This window comes from Cervus elaphus, chromosome X (assembly GCF_910594005.1).
Source record: "Cervus elaphus chromosome X, mCerEla1.1, whole genome shotgun sequence".
In the NCBI taxonomy this organism is placed as follows: Eukaryota; Metazoa; Chordata; class Mammalia; order Artiodactyla; family Cervidae; genus Cervus; species Cervus elaphus.
In genome coordinates this window covers 58567790-58585101 of record NC_057848.1, presented here as the reverse complement: position 1 = coordinate 58585101, position 17312 = coordinate 58567790, and the positions used below count along the sequence as shown (strand labels likewise).

The window sequence follows — 17312 nt, the reverse complement described above, 5'->3', positions numbered from 1 at the left end:
GCAGGGTGACACTATACAGCCTTGATGTACTCCTTTTCCTATTTGGAACCAGTCTGTTGTTCCATGTCCAGTTCTAACTGTTGCTTCCTGACCTGCATATAGGTTTCTCAAGAGACAGGTCAGGCGGTCTGGTATGCCCATCTCTTTCAGAATTTTCCAGTTTATTGTGATCCACACAGTCAGAAGCTTTGGCATAGTCAATAAAGCAGAAATAGATGTATTTCTGTAAAATAGATAGCCAATGGGAATTTGCTGTATGGCTCAGGAAACTCAAACAGGGCTCTGTATCAACCTTGAGGGGTGGAATGGAGAGGGAGATGGGAGGGAGGTTCAAAAGGGATGGGATATATGTATACCTATGGCGGATTCATGTTGCAGTTTGACAGAAAACAACAAAATTTTTTTAAAAATGCATTTGAGTCTGTTCTAATGAGGTGGATGAACCTAGAGCCTATTATACAGAGTAAGGTAAGTCAGTAAGAGAAAGATAAATATCATATACTAACGCATATATGCAGAATATAGAAAAATGATACTTAAGAATTTATTTGCAGGCCAGCAGACATTTTGAGTTTATTTTTGTGTATGGTGTTAGAAAGTGTTTTAGTTTCATTCTTTTACACTTGGTTGACCAGTTCTCCCAGCACCACTTATTAAAGAGATTGTCTTTTCTCCATTCTATATTTTTGCCTCCTTTGTCAAAGATAAGGTGTCCATAGATATGTGGATTTATCTCTGTGCTTTCTATTTTTTTGTTCCATTGAACTATATTTCTTTGTGCCAGTACCATACTGTCTTGATGACTGTAGCTTTGTAGTATAGTCTGAAGTGAGGAAGGTTGATTCCTCCAGTTCCATTCTTCTTTCTCAAGATTGCTTTGGCTATTCGAGGTTTTTTCTGTTACCATACAAATTGTGAAATTATTTGTTCCAGTTCTGTGAAAAATACATTGGTAGCTTGATAGGGATAGTGTTGAATCTATAGACTGCTTTGGATAGTATACTCATTTTCACTCTATTGATTATTCCAATCCACAAACATGGCATATTTGTCCATCTATTTGTGTCATCTTTGATTTTTTCATCAATGTTTTATAATTTTCTATATATAGATCTTTTGTTTCTCTATGTAAATTTATTCCTAAGTATTTTATTCTTTTTGTTGCAATGGTGAATGGGATTATTTCCTTAATTTCTCTTTCTGTTCTTTTATTTGCTAGTGTATAGGAATACAAGGGATTTCTGTGTATTAATTTTATATCCTCCAACTGTACTATATTAATTCATTAGCTCTAGTAATTTTCTGATGATGTTTTTAGAGTTTTCAATGTAGAGGATCACGTCATCTGCAAGCGGTGAGAGTTTTACTCCTTCTTTTCCAATCTGGATTCCTTTTATTTCTTTTTCTTCTCTGATTGCTCTGGCTAGGACCTCTAAAACTATATTGAATAGTAGTTGTGAGAGTGGGCACCCTTGCCTTGTTCCTGATTTTAGAGGAAATGCTTTCAATATTTCACCATTGAAGATAATGTTTGCTGTGGGTTTGTGATATATGGCTTTTATTATGTTGAGTTATGTTCCTTCTATGCCTGCTTTCTGGAGAGTTTTTATCATAAATGGGTATTAAATTTTGTCAAAGGCTTTCTTGGCATCTGTTGAGATAATCATATGATTTTCTCTTTCAATTTGTTAATATGGTGTATCACATTGATTGATTTGTGAATACTGAAGAACACTTGCATCCCTGGGATAAAACCCACTTGGTAATGATGTATGATCTTTTTAATATGGTGTTGGATTCTGTTTGCTAGAATTTTGTTGAGAATTTTTGCATCTATGCTCATCAGTGATATTGGCCTGTGGTTTTCTTTTCTGTGGCATCTTTTCTGGTTTTGGTATTAGGGTGATGGTGGCCTCATAGAATGAGTTTGGCAGTTTACCTTCCTCTGCAATTTTCTGGAAGAGTTTGAGTAGGATAGGTATTAGCTCTTCTCTAAATTTTTGGTAAAATTCAGCTGTGAAGCCATCTGTTCCTGGGCTTTTGTTTGTTGAAAGATTTTTTATTACAGTTCCAATTTCTGTGCTCATGATGGGTCTGTTAAGATTTTCTATTTCTTCTGGTTCAGTTTTGAAAGGTTATACTTTGCTAAGAATTCCATTTTTTCCAAGTTGTCCATTTTATTGACATATAATTGTTCATAGTAGTCTCTTATGATCTTTTGTATTTCTGTGTTGTCTGTTGTGATTTCTCCATTTTCATTTCTAATTTTATTGATTTGATTTTTCTCCCCCTTTTTCTTGATGAGTCTGTCTGTTTGTCTATTTTATTTATCTTCTTAAAGATCTAGCTTTTAGTTTTGTTGATTTTTGCTTTAGTCTCCTTCATTTCTTTTTCATTTATTTCTGCTCTTATTTATGATTTCTTTCCTTCTACTAACTTTGGGGATTTTCTTTTCTTCTTTTTCTAGTTGTTTTACATGTAAAATTAGGTTGCTTATTTGATGTTCCTCTTCCTTCTTGAGGTAGGCTTGTATTGCTATGAACCTCCCTCTTAGCACTGCCTTTACTGAATCCCATAGGTTTTGGTTTGCTGTGTTTTCATTTTCATTTGTTTCTGTGTATATTTTGATTTCCTTTTTGATTTCTTCTTTGATCTGTTGGTTGTTTAAAAGTGTGTTGTTTAGCCTCCATATGTTTGTATTTTTAATAGTTTTTATTCCCCTATAGTTGACATCTAATCTTACTGCACTGTGATCAGAAAAGATGCTTGAAATGATTTCAATTTTTTAAAATTTACTAGAGCTAGATTTGTGGCCCAGTATGTAATCTATCCTGGAGAATGTTTCATGTGCACTTGAGAAAAAGGTGAAATCCATTGTTTTGGGGTTAAGTGCCAACTAGGTCTAATTGGTCCATTGTATCATTAAAAGCTTGTGTTTCCTGGCTAATTTTCTGTTTGGTTGATATATCCATAGGTGTGAGTGGGGTATTAAAGTCTCCCACTGCTATTGTGTTACTGTTAATTTCCCCTTTCATACTTGTTAGCATTTGTCTTACATATTGAGGTACTCCTATGTTGACCGCATATGTATTTATAATTGTTATATCTACTTCTTGGATTGATCCCTTGATCATTATGTTATATCCTTCTTTGTCTCTTATCATGGTCTTTATTTCAAAGTCTGTGTTATCCGATATGAGTATTGCTGCTCCTGCTTTCTTTTGGTCTCCGTTTGCATGAAATATCTTTTTCCAGCTCCTCACTTTTGGCCTGTATGTGTCCCTAGGTTTGAGGTGGGTCTCTTGTAGACAGCATATATAGGGGTCTTGTTTTTGTATCCATTCAGCCAGTCTTTGTCTTTTGGTTGCTGCATTTAACCATTTACATTTAAGGTAATTATTGAAAAAAATGATCCAATTACCATTTACTTTGTCGTTTTGGGTTCAATTTTATAAACCTTTTCTGTGTTTCCTGTCTAGAGAAGATCCTTTAGCATTTGTTGAAGAGCTGGTTTGTTGGTACTAAATTCTCTCAGCTTTTGCTTGTCTGTAAAGCTTTTGATGAAAAAGCAAGAATACACAGAAGAACTGTACAAAAAAGATCTTCATGACCCAGATAATCATGATGGTGTGATCACTTACCTAGAGCCAGACATCCTGGAATGTGAAGTCAAGTGGGCCTTAGGAAGCATCACTATGAACAAAGCTAGTGGAGGTGATGGAATTCCAGTTGAGCCATTTCAAATCTTGAAAGATGATGCTGTGAAAGTGCTGTACTCAATATGCCAGCAAATTTGGAAAACTCAGCAGTGGCCACAGGACTGGAAAAGGTCAGTTTTCATTCCAATCCCAAAGAAAGGAAATGCCAAAGAATGCTCAAACTACTGCACAATTGCACTCCTCTCATATGCTAGCAAAGTAATGCTCAAAATTCTCCAAGTCAGGCTTTAGCAATACATGAACTGTGAACTTCCAGATGTTCAAGCTGGTTTTAGAAAAGGCAGAGGAACCAGAGATCAAATTGCCAACCTCTGCTGGATCATTGAAAAGGCAAGACAATTCCAGAAAAACATCTATTTCTGCTTTATTGACTATGCCAAAGCCTTTGACTGTGTGGATCACAATAAACTGTGGAAAATTCTGAAAGAGATGGGCATATCAGACCGCCTGACCTGTCTCTTGAGAAACCTATATGCAGGTCAGGAAGCAACAGTTAGAACTGGACATGGAACAACAGACTGGTTCCAAATAGGAAAAGGAGTACATCAAAGCTATACATTGTCACTGTGCTTATTTAACTTATATGCAGAGTACATCATGAGAAATGCTAGTCTGGAAGAAGCACAAGCTGGAATCAAGATTGCTGGGAGAAATATCAATAACCTCAGATATGCAGATGACACCACCCTTATGGCAGAGAGTGAAGAGGAACTAAAAAGCCTCTTGATGAAAGTGAAAGAGAGTGAAAAAGTTGGCTTAAAGCTTAACATTCAGAAAACTAAGATCATGGCATCTGGTCCCATCACTTCATGGCAAATAGATGGAGAAACAGTGGAAACAGTGGCAGGCTTTATTTTGGGGGGGCTCCAAAATCACTGCAGATGGTGACTGCAGCCATGAAATAAAAAGTCACTTACTCCTTGGAAGAAAAGTTATGACCAACCTAGACAGCATATTAAAAAACAGAGACATTACTTTGCCAACAAAGGTCCATCTAGTCAAGGCTATGGTTTTTCCAGCAGTCATGTATGGATGTGAGATTTGGACTATAAAGAAAGCTGAGCACTGAAGAATTGATGCTTTTGAACTGTGGTGTTGAAGAAGACTCTTGAGAGTCCCTTGGACTGCAAGGAGATCCAACCAGTCCATCCTGAAGGAGATCAGTCCTGAGTGTTCATTGGAAGGACAGATGTTGAAGCTGAGACTCAAATCCTTTGGCCACCTGATGTGGAGAGCTGAATCATTTGAAAAGACCCTGATGCTGGGAAAGATTGAAGGTGAGAGAAGAAGGGGATGACAGAGGATGAGATGGTTGGATGGCATCACCAACTCAATGGCCATGAGTTTGAGTAAACTCTGGGAGTTGGTGATGGACAGGAAGGCCTGATGTGCTGCAGTCCAGGGGGTCACAAAGAGTCAGACATGACTGAGTGACTGAACTGAACTGAACTGAAAGCTTTTGATTTCTTCTTCATATCTGAACAAGAACCTTGCTGGATAGAGTAATCTTGGTTGTAGGTTTTTCTCCTTCATCAATTTATGTCCTGTCATTCCCTTCTGGCCTGAAGAGCTTCTATTGAAAGATCAACTGTTATACTTATGGGGATCTCCTCATGTGTTATTTTTTGCTTTTGCCTTTCTGCTTTTAATATTTCCTCTTTGTGTTTGATCTTTGTTAGTTTGATTAATATGTGACATGTCTTGTGGTGTTTTGCCTTGGGTTTCTCCTGTTTGGAACTCTCTGGGTTTCTTGGACTTGGGTGGCTCTTTCCTTCCCCATTTTAGGAAAGTTTTCAACTATTATTTCCTCAAGTATTTTCTCATGCCCTTTCTTTTTTCTTCTTCTTCTTCTGGGACACCTATGATTCAAAAGTTGGGGTATTTAACATTGTCCCAGAGGCCTCTGAGGTTGTCTTCATTTCTTTTCATTCCTTTTTCTTTTTTCCTCTCTTTCATTTATTTCCACCATTCTATTTCCACCTCACTTATCCTCTCTTCTGCCTCAGTTATTCTACTGTTGATTCCCTACAGAGTGTTATTAATCTCAGTTATTGCATTGTTCATTATTGAATGGCTCTTCTTTATTTCTTCTCAGTCCTTGTTAATGCAATGTTATTGCATTGTCTCAGTCCTTGTCTCTAGTCTATTTATCTGTAACTCCATTTTGTTTTCAAGATTTTGGACCATCTTTACTATCATTATTCTGAATTCTTTTTCAGGTAGATTCCATATCTCCTCCTCATTTGTTTGGTTTGGCAGGTTTTTATCATGTTACTTCACTTGCTGAGTGTTTCTATGCCTTTTCATTTTGTTTAGATTGCTGTGTTTGGGGTGCCCTTTTTGCAGGCTGGAAGTTCGTGGTTCCTCTTAATTGTGGAGTCTGCTCCCTGTGGGTGGGGTTGGACCAGTGGCTTTTCAACGTTTCCTGGTTGGGGGAACTTCTGTCTGTGTTCTGGTGGGTGGAGTTGGATCTCTTCTCTCTGGAATGCAATGAAGTGTCCAGTAGTGAGCTTGGGGGGGTGTCCATGGGTTTGGTATGCTTTGGGCAGGCCATCTTTAAATGTTCAGGCATGTGTTCCTGTTTTGCTGGAGAATTAACCTGGTGTGTCTTGCACTGGAACTTGTTGGCTCTTGAGTGGAGCTTGGTTTCAGTGTAGGTATGGAGACTTTTGGGTGGGCTCTTGTTTATTAATGTTCCCTGGAGTCAGGAGTTCTCTGATGTTCTAAAGTTCCGGAGTTGGGCCTCCTGCCTCTGGGTTTTGGTCCTCCTCTTACAGTAGCCTCAAAACATCTCCATCCATACAGCACAGAAGATTAAACCCCTAAGTTAATGGTGAAACAACTCTCCACAGCCAGGAATACCCAGAGAGATTCACAGAGTTATATAGAGAAGAGAAGAGGGAAGAGGGAGACAGAAGTGATCATGAGGAGAAAAGGGAGAGTCAAAAGTGGAGAGAGCAATCAAGCCAGTAATGATATCCCTAAGTGAAAATGGATACTGAAGATTAGATTCTTAAAGGTACAAAATTGATAACAAATATCAAAAAGCAAAGGTTAAAAAACTAAAATAGAAGTTAGACCCTCAAAAATACAATATAAAAAATACAAAACAAAATCAGTCACAAAAAATGAAAAAATATATATGGAATTTATTTTTTTAAATAGTTTTTTTTAATATGTTGTTGGATTCTGTTTGCTAGCATTTTGTTAAGGATTTTTGCATCTATGTTCATCAGTGATATTGGCCTGTAGTTTTCTTTTTTTGTGGCATCCTTGTCTGGTTTTGGCATTAGGGTAATGGTGGCCTCATAGAATGAGTTTGGAAGCTTGCCTTCTTCTGCAATTTTCTGGAAGAGTTTGAGTAAGATAGGTGTTAGCTCTTCTCTAAATTTTTGGTAGAATTCAGCTGTGAAGCCATCTGGTCCTGGGCTTTTGTTTGCTGGAAGATTTCTGATTACAGTTTCGATTTCCGTGCTTGTGATGGGTCTGTTAAGATCTTCTATTTCTTCCTGGTTCAGTTTTGGAAAGTTATACTTTTCTAAGAATTTGTCCATTTCTTCCAAGTTGTCCATTTTATTGGCATAGAGCTGCTGGTAGTAGTCTCTTATGATCCTTTGTATTTCAGTGTTGTCTGTTGTGATCTCTCCATTTTCATTTCTAATTTTGTTGATTTGGTTCTTCTCCCTTTGTTTCTTGATGGGTCTGGCTAATGGCTTGTCAATTTTATTTACCTTTTCAAAAAACCAACTTTTAGCTTTGCTGATTTTTGCTATGGTCTCTTTTGTTTCTTTTGCATTTATTTCTGCCCTAATTTTTAAGATTTCTTTCCTTCTACTAACCCTGGGGTTCTTCATTTCTTCCTTCTCTAGTTGCTTTAGGTGTAGAGTTAGGTTATTTATTTGACTTTTCTCTTGTTTATTGAGGTAAGCCTGTATTGCTATGGACCTTCCCTTTAGCACTGCTTTTACAGTGTCCCATAGGTTTTGGGTTGTTGTGTTTTCATTTTCATTCGTTTCTATGCATATTTTGATTTCTTCTATGATTTGTTCCCCGAGGAAACTAGATCTGAAAGAGACACGTGCACCCCAATGTTCATCGCAGCACTGTTTATAATTGCCAGGACATGGAAGCAACCTAGATGCCCATCAGCAGATGAATGGATAAGGAAGCTATGGTACATATACACCATGGAATATTACTCAGCCATTAAAAAGAATTCATTTGAATCAGTTCTAATGAGATGGATGAAACTGGAGCCCATTATACAGAGTGAAGTAAGCCAGAAAGATAAAGACCAATACAGTATACTAACGCATATATATGGAATTTAAAAAGATGGTAATGATAACCCTATATGCAAAACAGAAAAAGAGACACAGATGTACAGAACAGACTTTTGGACTCTGTGGGAGAAGGCGAGGGTGGGATGTTCTGAGAGAATAGCATTGAAACAAGTATACTATCAAGGGTGAAACAGATCACCAGCCCAGGTTGGATACATGAGACAAGTGCTCAGGGCTGGTGCACTGGGAAGACCCAGAGGGATGGGATGGGGAGGGAGGCAGGAGGGGGAATCAGGATGGGGAACACATGTAAATCCATGGCTGATTCATATCAATGTATGGCAAAAACCACTACAATATTGTAAAGTAATTAGCCTCCAGTTAATAAAAATAAATGAAAAAAATATAGTTTTTTTTTAAAAAGAAAGGTAATAGTAGGCTATAAAAATGAAAGTTAAAGGAGTAAAAAGAATCAAAATTTTTAAAAAATCAATAAATGATAATAGTAAAAATTTATCTAGGCATTTCTCTGGAGCTTTTGTGGGCAGTGTGGGGTCAGTTCAGTGTCAGATAACCCCTTATTCTGGCTTGTATATCTGGCATATATATCTTATATATATTCTGGCTTATCTCTGGCTTGAGACCTTGTTTTCAAGGTCTATAGGTGCCTCTCAAGTGCACAGTCTCAATATTAACTGCAGGGTTTTAATCTGTTGCACTTGTCACTTCCAGAGTGGTTCCCCCTTCTTTGTTTATTTTGACTTACTCTGTTTTCAATTATCTTCCATGTCTAATTTCTGCCCTGATACAAGGGGGTGAAAGTGGTCACTTTTTTAGATTCACTTCTTCAGTTGTGTTGTGGGGAGGGAGGGACACTGCAAACAAATACCACTGGCATGTGTGGGGAGTGCTTGCAGTGGATGGACCACACTGGGTTTGCCACAGCTCAAGGCAGCTTGTACTTCCTGGGTCCACCCTGCTCAGGCTCCAGGGTGCTCTACAAGGGCATTGTCCCAAGTGGGCCCTGCATTTTATGCACTTCCCAGGTCTAAGCCGCTCAGGTTCTTGGGTGCTCTGCATGGGCACAGACCCAGATGGGCTGTGATTTTTGTGCCTTTCCCAGGTCCGAGCAGCTCAAGTGACTGGGTGCTTGGTGAGCGCACTGTCCCAGGTGGGCCATGCATCTTGTGCACCTCCCCGGTCCTGGCCACTTGGTTTCCTAGGTGCACTTGAGAGCACAGCCCCAGGTGTGCTATGTATCTCCTCTGGGGAGCTGATCTCAGGCTGTGACATGCCTGGCAGATGTGAACTGTCCAGGATCCCAGGAAGACATGATTAGCAACTGGGAGCCTGCTCATAGTTTGATGGAAGATGCAGTCTCTAGGGCCGAGATTGCAGCAGCCCCTTGCCTTCTGGCTCTGGCTGTCACACACCTGCCTCTCTGGCATTGGGGAGGGAGGGCCCTAAATGGCAGCTGGCTTGCTCTCATTTGGTATTCGCTCAATCCTTTGTTCTGTGAGCATACCGGGGGTCATTGTGTGGCCTTAGAGCCTTTCACAGGAAAGATTTTTTCTTTTTTTCATCTCTCTAGCAATCCCACGGTTTAGGTAGCTATCTCACATTGGCTTCCTCAGATTGTCCTCAGGGCATAGGCCCGATCCTTACCCTAAGGACCGATGATGCAGCCCATACCTCCCAGGCCAGCCCCCACTTGCTGGTGGTGGAAGTGAATGTCTGTGCCACTTCTCCATCTCTGCTTGTAGTTGTGGTTAGGTGCGTATTCTGTAGGGTATCCCCCCTGTCCTGTTATGTTGCCCTCTAAGATCCCAAAACTCCCCACAGACACACCTATGAAAGGATTTTCTACTATGTGGAAACTTCTCCTTCACGACTCCCTTTCCAGGACAGGTCTCTGTCCCTAAATCTTTTGTCTGTTTTCATCTTTTATATTTTGTCCTACCTCCTTTTGAATAGATTGGGCTGCTTTTCTGGGTGCCTGGTGTCCTCTGCCAGTGTTCAGAAGTTATTTTGTGGAAGTTGCTCAACATTCAAATGATCTTTTGATGAATTTGTGGGTGAGAAAGTGGTATCCCTATCTTTTTCCTCCACTATCTTGGGACCACCCCCCTTCTCTTTCTTATCTTGCCCATATCAAAACTGTCTGTGCTGGATGACTGTTGCTGTACCTGAAGGTCATGGACACACAACACCCACAAGGCTTTATGATGTCCTTCAAGAATTCCACATGCAGATGGCGCTGCCCCGGTAGGTTTTCCAGTTATATAAGGATCTACAGTCTCACACTGACATATACTCCCCCTACTTTCTTCCTGTACCCCAAGACCTCTCTTCTCTTTCTTATCTTGCTCTTCTGAAAACTGGGTGTGCAGGAGGAACTGTCCCTGTGACTGAAGGCCTTGGCAACATAATACCCACAGGCTTTTCTGATTTAGTTCGACGAATCCACTAGCAGATGGTGCTGCTCCACTACATTTTCTGAATTCTATGCAGTTCTACAGCCGCACATTGACATTTACTCTCCCACTCCCTTCCTGTGCCCCGAGACCTGTCTTTTCTTTCTTCTCTTGCCCTGATCAAAAGTGACTGTGCAGGAGTGACTCTCCCTGTCGCTGAAAGCCTTGTTGACACAACACCTCCATGGCTTTCAGATTTAGTTCAAGGAATACACCATCAGAAGGCACTGATTCACTAGCTCTTCGAGTTCTACTTGGCTCCACAGTCTCACAATGATATCTACTCCCGCTCCCTTCTTGTGCCTCAAGACCTCTCTTTTTCTTCTCTTCTCCATATCAAAATTGTGCAAGGGTGACTGTCTCTGTGTCTGAAGACCTTAGCAACACAACACTCCAAGGGATTTCTGATGTAATTCAAGGAATCCACCAGCAGATGGCTCTTCTCCACTAGCATAGAAATCGGAAGCACATAATCAGTTAATAGGTTCCTTTTAATTTTTTATTTATGTATTTATTTGACTGTGATGGGTCATCCTTGTTTCAGCGGGCTTTTTTCTAGTTGCAGTGATCCAGGGCTTCTCCTGGTTCAATTTCATGAGCTTCTCATTGCTGTTACTTCTCTTGTTTCCTAGCACAGGCCCTACGGTGTGATGGCTTCAATAGTTGTGGTGCCCTGGTTTAGTTTCCCCATAGCCTATGGGGTCTTCCTGGACCAGAAATTGAACCTCTGTCCCATGCACTGGCAGGTGGAATCTTAACCACTGGACCCCAAGGGAAGACCTGGAAGGTGAAGTCTTAACTACTGGATCACCATGGAAGTCCCCCCAGGTCATAGATTTAGATGCAAAGACATATGACGGGAGCTTGGTCCAAGAAACAAAGCATGAACAGAGTGCAACTGACCAGAATTGTGAAGAAATGCCTGAGCTGAAAATCAGGCAATCTGGCTGCTAACCTTGAATCTCCCACCTCCTAGTTCTGTGGCTTTTGTACATTATTGTGAGTAAAATACAGTTCACTTATGTTAACCTCTCGGCCCTCAAGCTACCAGGGAGTAGTGCTTCTCAAACTTTAATGTGCACTGGAATCACCAGGTACGTTATGAAAGTGCAAGTCCTGGTTCAATAGGTCTGTGATGGAGGCCTCAGAGTCAGAAATTCCCAGGTGATGCTAATGCTGCTGGTCCTGGGACCACACTTTGAGTAGCAAGCAAGCATACATGACAGAAGTGGCTCAAGGGCTCTCACTGCTGGTGTGGATGGAAGATCAGAGGCAGAACTTTAGTCATCACACCTTCACAAGCTTCAGCCAGTGCCTTGCCTTTTGAGGTCCTGAGACTGTGGAGCTCGTCTGATCAGCTCTGAAAAAGCTGATCACTAACAAAGACTGATCCTAGCAGATAGACTGCTTCCACGTGGTCAGTGTTCCCCTTGGTCAGTGTTCATTGATTGATGTAAAATGAGTTGCCAACACCCCCCCAGGGCTTTCTGATGTAGTTCATGAGATACACCAGCAGATGGCGTTGCTACACTAGATTATCGAGTTATACTAGGCTCTACGGCCTCACATTGACATCTGCTCCTCCCACTCCTATGCTGTGCCCCAAGACCTCACTTCTCTTTCTCCTCTTGCCCTTATCAAAACTGGATCTTCTCAGATGACTGTCACTGTTGTTGAGGCCTTGGGAACACATCTCCCCCAGACCTTTCTGATGCAGTTCAAGGAATCCACCAGTAGAAGATGCTGCTCAAATGTATTTTCGAGTTATACAAGATTCTATAGCCTCACATTGACATCCACCACCACCCCCACTCCCTTCCTGTGCCCCAAGAGCTATCTTCTCTTTCTTCTCTTGACCTTATCAAAACTGGCTTTTGGTAAGGCCATAGTGCAGCAGTGACTGTGTCTGTGGTGAAGCCTTTAGAAACACAACACCCCAAGGGCTTTCTGATGTAGTTCAAGGAATCAACCAGCAGATGACGATGCTCCACTAACATAGATATTGGAAGCACATAATCAGTTCATAGGTTCTTTATAATTTTTTATTTATATATTTACTCTGGCTGTGCTGGGTCTTTGTTGCTGTGAGGGGGCCTTTCTCTGGCTGCGGTGAGTCAGGGATACTCTTTTTTGCAGTGTTCAGACTTCTCATTGCCATGACTTCTCTTGTTTCAGAGCACAGGACCTATGGCACCAGGGCTTCCATAGTTGTGGAGTCCAGCTTCGTTGCTCTGTGGAAAGTGGAATCTTCCCAGACCAGGGATCGAGGCCACATGTCATGCATTGGCAGGCTGATTCTCAACCAATGAACCACCTGGGGAGCCCCCAAGGGTGAAGTCTTAACTACTGGACCTCCAGGGAAGTCCCACAAGTCATGGATTTAGATGCAAGGACATGTGACAGGGGCTTTGTCCCAGAAACAAGGCATGAACTTGTCCTCTGGGATGAGAGGGGAATCTGCCACAGGGTGCAACTGACCAGAATAGTGCAGAAAAGCCTAAGCTGAAAGTCAGGAAACCTGGCTGCTACCTTGGATCTCCCACCCACTAGTTGTGTAGCTTTGGGTATATTGTTATGAATCTTCCTTAGTTTGTTTGTAAAACACAGTTCACTTACGTCAACCTCTTGGCCCTCAAGCTTCCAGGGAGCAGTGCTTCTCAAACTGTAATGTGCACTGGAATCACTAGACGTATTATGAAAGAGAAAGTCCTGATTCAATAGGTCTTTGGTGGAGGATTCAGAGTCACAAGTTCCCAGGTGATGCTGATGCTGCTGGTCCCTGGACCACACTTTGAGTAGCAAGCAAGCATAGACTACAGAATTGGCTGATCCACTAGGTTATCGAGTTTTATGAGGTGCAATATTGAGCGATTAAGAACCTATGAATTCGTACAGCAGGATGACCAGATCCTTCACAGACTTGTCATTCTTATCAGCCTCTGCCTTTTGCCTCAAGGTCTCGATGATGGAATGGTCAGGGTTGATCTCCAGGTGCTTCTTGGCTGCCATGTAACCCATCGTTGAGTTGTCTCTCAGGGCTTGAGCCTTCATGATCCGTTCCATGTTTGCTGTCCAGCCATATGTGCTTGTCACAATGCAGCATGGGGATGTCACCAACCGGTTAGACACAACCACCTTTTCAACTTTCTTCTCCAAAATGTCCTTCATGATTTTGCAAAGGTTTTCAAATTTTGTCTTTTTTTCTTCTTGTTTCTTTTTCTCTTCCTCATCTTCTGGAAGTTCCAGGCCCTCTTTGGTGACTGACACTAAGGTCTTCCCCTCAAACTCCTTCAGCTGCTGCACACAGTACTCATCAATAGGCTCGATCATGTAGATCACTTCCAAGCCGTGCTTCCGGAGACGCTCCACAAAGGCAGAGTTGGCTACCTGGTCCTTCGTCTCACCAGTGATGTAATAGATGTGTTTCTGGTTTTCCTTCATTCTTGTGCAATAGTCCTTGAGAGAAACCATCTCATCACCAGAAGCAGAAGTATAGTATCTCAACAGCTCTGAAAGCTTCTTCCGATTTTGAGAATCTTCATGTATTCCAAGCTTAATATTTTTAGAGAACTGCTCATAAAACTTCTTGTAGTTCTCTTTATCTTCTGCCAGTTCAGTGAAGAGTTCCAAGCACTTTTTGACCAAGTTCTTCCTGATAACTTTCAAAATTTTGCTTTGTTGCAACATCTCACGGGAAATGTTCAGAGGAAGATCCTCAGAGTCCACCACACCTCTAATGAAATTCAGGTATTCAGGGATTAGCTCCTCACAGTTATCCATGATGAAAACTCTGCGAACATACAACTTAATGTTGTTCTTCTTCTTTCTGTTTTCAAACAGATCAAAAGGAGCTCGTCTTGGGACAAAAAGAAGGGCTCTGAATTCCAACTGTCCTTCAACTGAAAAATGCTTGACCGCCAAGTGATCCTCCCAATCGTTGGTCAGGCTCTTGTAGAACTCTCCGTACTCCTCGTTAGTGATGTCATCAGGGTTTCTGGTCCAGATAGGCTTTGTCTTGTTCAGCTCTTCTTGATCGATGTACTTCTCCTTGATCTTCTTCTTCTTCTTCTTGTCCCCGTCCTTCTTCTCTTCCTCCTCCTCATCTGAGCCAACGTCTTCTATCTCAGGCTTGTCATCAGACTCCTTTTCTTCTTTCTCCTTCTCTTCCTCTTTGTCTTCCTTCTCTTCTGCCTCATCATCACTAACTTCCTTATCACGTTCCTTCTCCACAAAAAGGAGCAGCGCCATCTGCTGGTTGATTACTTGAACTACATCAGAAAACCCGAAGGGTGTTGTGTTGCCAAGGCCTTCAGTGACAGGGACAGTCACCATGCACAGCTAGTTTTGTTAAGGGCAAGAGAAGAAAGAGAAGAGAGGTCTTGGGGAACAGGAAGGTAGCAGGGGGAGTAGATGTCAATGTGAGGTTGTTGAGCCTCTGCTTTAGCCATTTCACTGTGATTCCCAGGGTGATAGAATCTTTTTATTATAAGAACAGGCAACCCAAAGTGGGACACTGAACTGCAGTACTTTGCAGGTGGCATGTATTTTGGCTTTGTCTCATATGTATGTCATGATATCTAATTAATTTTTGTATGTTATGCGAGTTTTTTTTTATTTTAAAGATGTGCTTTTCCAATGTTTCCAGTATTTTGCTGAAAATGTTATTTTTCTCTGTTGTACTGAATTTACATTTCAGTCAAAAGGCAATCGTCTTTCTGACTTACTTCACTCTGTATAATAGGCTCCAGTTTCATCCACTTCATAAAGTAATTAGCCTCCAATTAAAATAAATAAATTAATTTTTTAAAAAGGCAATCGTCCATATAGTTTTGAGTATATTGTGAACTCTCTGTTCTGTTCCATCGATCTGTAAATCTATCTTTATACCAAGATCACACTGGATTATTGTTGATATATACCAAGTTTTGAAATGAAGTAGTATAAATCCTGCATCTTTGTTCTTTTTCAAAAATTTTGGCTGTCCTTAGTCTTTTGTATTTCTATGGAAAGGTGGAATCACTTTGTCAATTTATTTTAAAAGTCCTGTGACCTGCCTCTTGAGAAACCTGTATGCAGGTCAGGAAGCAACAGTTAGAACTGGACATGGAACAACAGACTGGTTCCAAATAGGAAAAGGAGTATGTCAAGGCTATATATTGTCACCTTGCTTATTTAACTTATATGCAGAGTACATCATGAGAAACGCTGGGCTGGAAGAAGCACAAGCTGGAATCAAGATTGCTGGGAGAAATATCAATAACCTCAGATATGCAGATGACACCACCCTTATGGCAGAGAGTGAAGAGGAACTAAAAAGCCTCTTGATGAAAGTGAAAGAGAGTGAAAAAGTTGGCTTAAAGCTTAACATTCAGAAAACTAAGATCATGGCATCTGGTCCCATCACCTCATGGGAAATAGATAGGGAGACAGTGGAAACAGGGTCAGACTTTATTTTTTTGGGCTCCAAAATCACTGCGGATGGTGACTGCAGCCATGAAATTAAAAGACGCTTACTCCTTGGAAGGAAAGTTATGACTAACCTAGATAGCATATTAAAAAGCAGAGACATTACTTTGCCAACAAAGGTCCATCTAGTCAAGGCTATGGTTTTTCCAGTGGTCGTGTATGGATGTGAGAGTTGGACTGTGAAGAAAGCTGAGCGCCGAAGAATTGATGCTTTTGAACTGTGGTGTTGGAGAAGACTCTTGAGAGTCCCTTGGACTGCAAGGAGATCCAACCAGTCCATCCTGAAGGAGATAAGTCCTGAGTGTTCATTGGAAGGACTGATGCTGAAGCTGAAACTCCATTACTTTGGCCACCTCATGCGAAGAGTTGACTCGTTGGAAAAGACCCTGATGCTGGGAGGGATTGGGGGCAGGAGGAGAAGGGGACGACAGAGGATGAGATGACTGGATGGCATCACTGACTCGATGGGCATGAGTTTGAGTAAACTCCAGGAGTTGGTGATGAACAGGGAGGCCTGGCGTGCTGAGATTAATGGGGTTGCAAAGAGTCGGACACGACTGAGCAGCAGAACTGAACTGAACTGTTGCTTCATTGGGAATGCATTGAATCTATAGGTCAGTTTTCTAGAGCTCACATCCAGCAATATTGAGTGTTCAAATCTGTGAACATGATATATCAGTCAATTTATTTATGTTTGTATTATTTAATTCCTTCTGTAATTTTCAGTATACAGGTCTTCCAGAAATTTTGTCAAATTTATCCCAAATTACTAATATTTCTGCAAAGAAAACATATAAATGGCTACCAAACAAATGAGTAGATGCTCCACATCATTGAAAGTGTCAGTTGCTCAGTCATGTCCAACTCTTTGCAATTCCAGGGACTGTAGCCCACCAGGCTCCTCTGTCCATGAAATTCTCCAGGCAAGAATACTGGAGTGGGTAGCCATTACTTTCTCCAGGGGATCTTCCCAACCTAGGGATCAAACCCTGGTCTCCTGCATTGCAGGCAGATTCTTTACTGTCTGAGCCACCAGGAAGTCCAATTTCACATCATTAGCCTCAGGGAAATGCAAATGAAAATTACTGCTTCACACATATTGCTACTGCTGCTGCTGCTGCTAAGTCGCTTCGGTCATGTCCGACTCTGTGCGACCCCATAGACGGCAGCCCACCAGGCTCCCCTGTCCTTGGGATTCTCCAGGCAAGAACAGTGGAGTGGGTTGCCATTTCCTTCTCCAGTGCATGAAAGTGAAAGGGAAGTCGCTCAGTCGTGTCTGACTCTTAGCGACCCCATGGACCTACAGCCCACCAGGCTCCTCCGTCCATGGGATTTTCTAGACAAGAGTACTGGAGTGGGGTGCCATTGCC

General features: G+C 41.4%; 1 protein-coding gene across 1 annotated transcript; it reads right to left on the bottom strand.

Annotated features, from left to right (window-relative positions):
• Nucleotides 1-13347: 13347 nt before the first annotated feature.
• On the bottom strand, nucleotides 13348-14823 carry LOC122690323 (heat shock protein HSP 90-alpha-like). The gene has a single exon (XM_043897376.1). It carries the CDS (start codon nucleotides 14806-14808, stop codon nucleotides 13348-13350), a length of 1461 nt encoding a protein of 486 aa, XP_043753311.1. The 5' UTR covers nucleotides 14809-14823.
• Nucleotides 14824-17312: the final 2489 nt, after the last annotated feature.

What these genes read in the sequence shown, in the direction of transcription:
- LOC122690323 (XM_043897376.1), bottom strand. Translation starts at nt 14,808, where the DNA reads ATGGTGACTGTCCCTGTCACTGAAGGCCTTGGCAACACAACACCCTTC.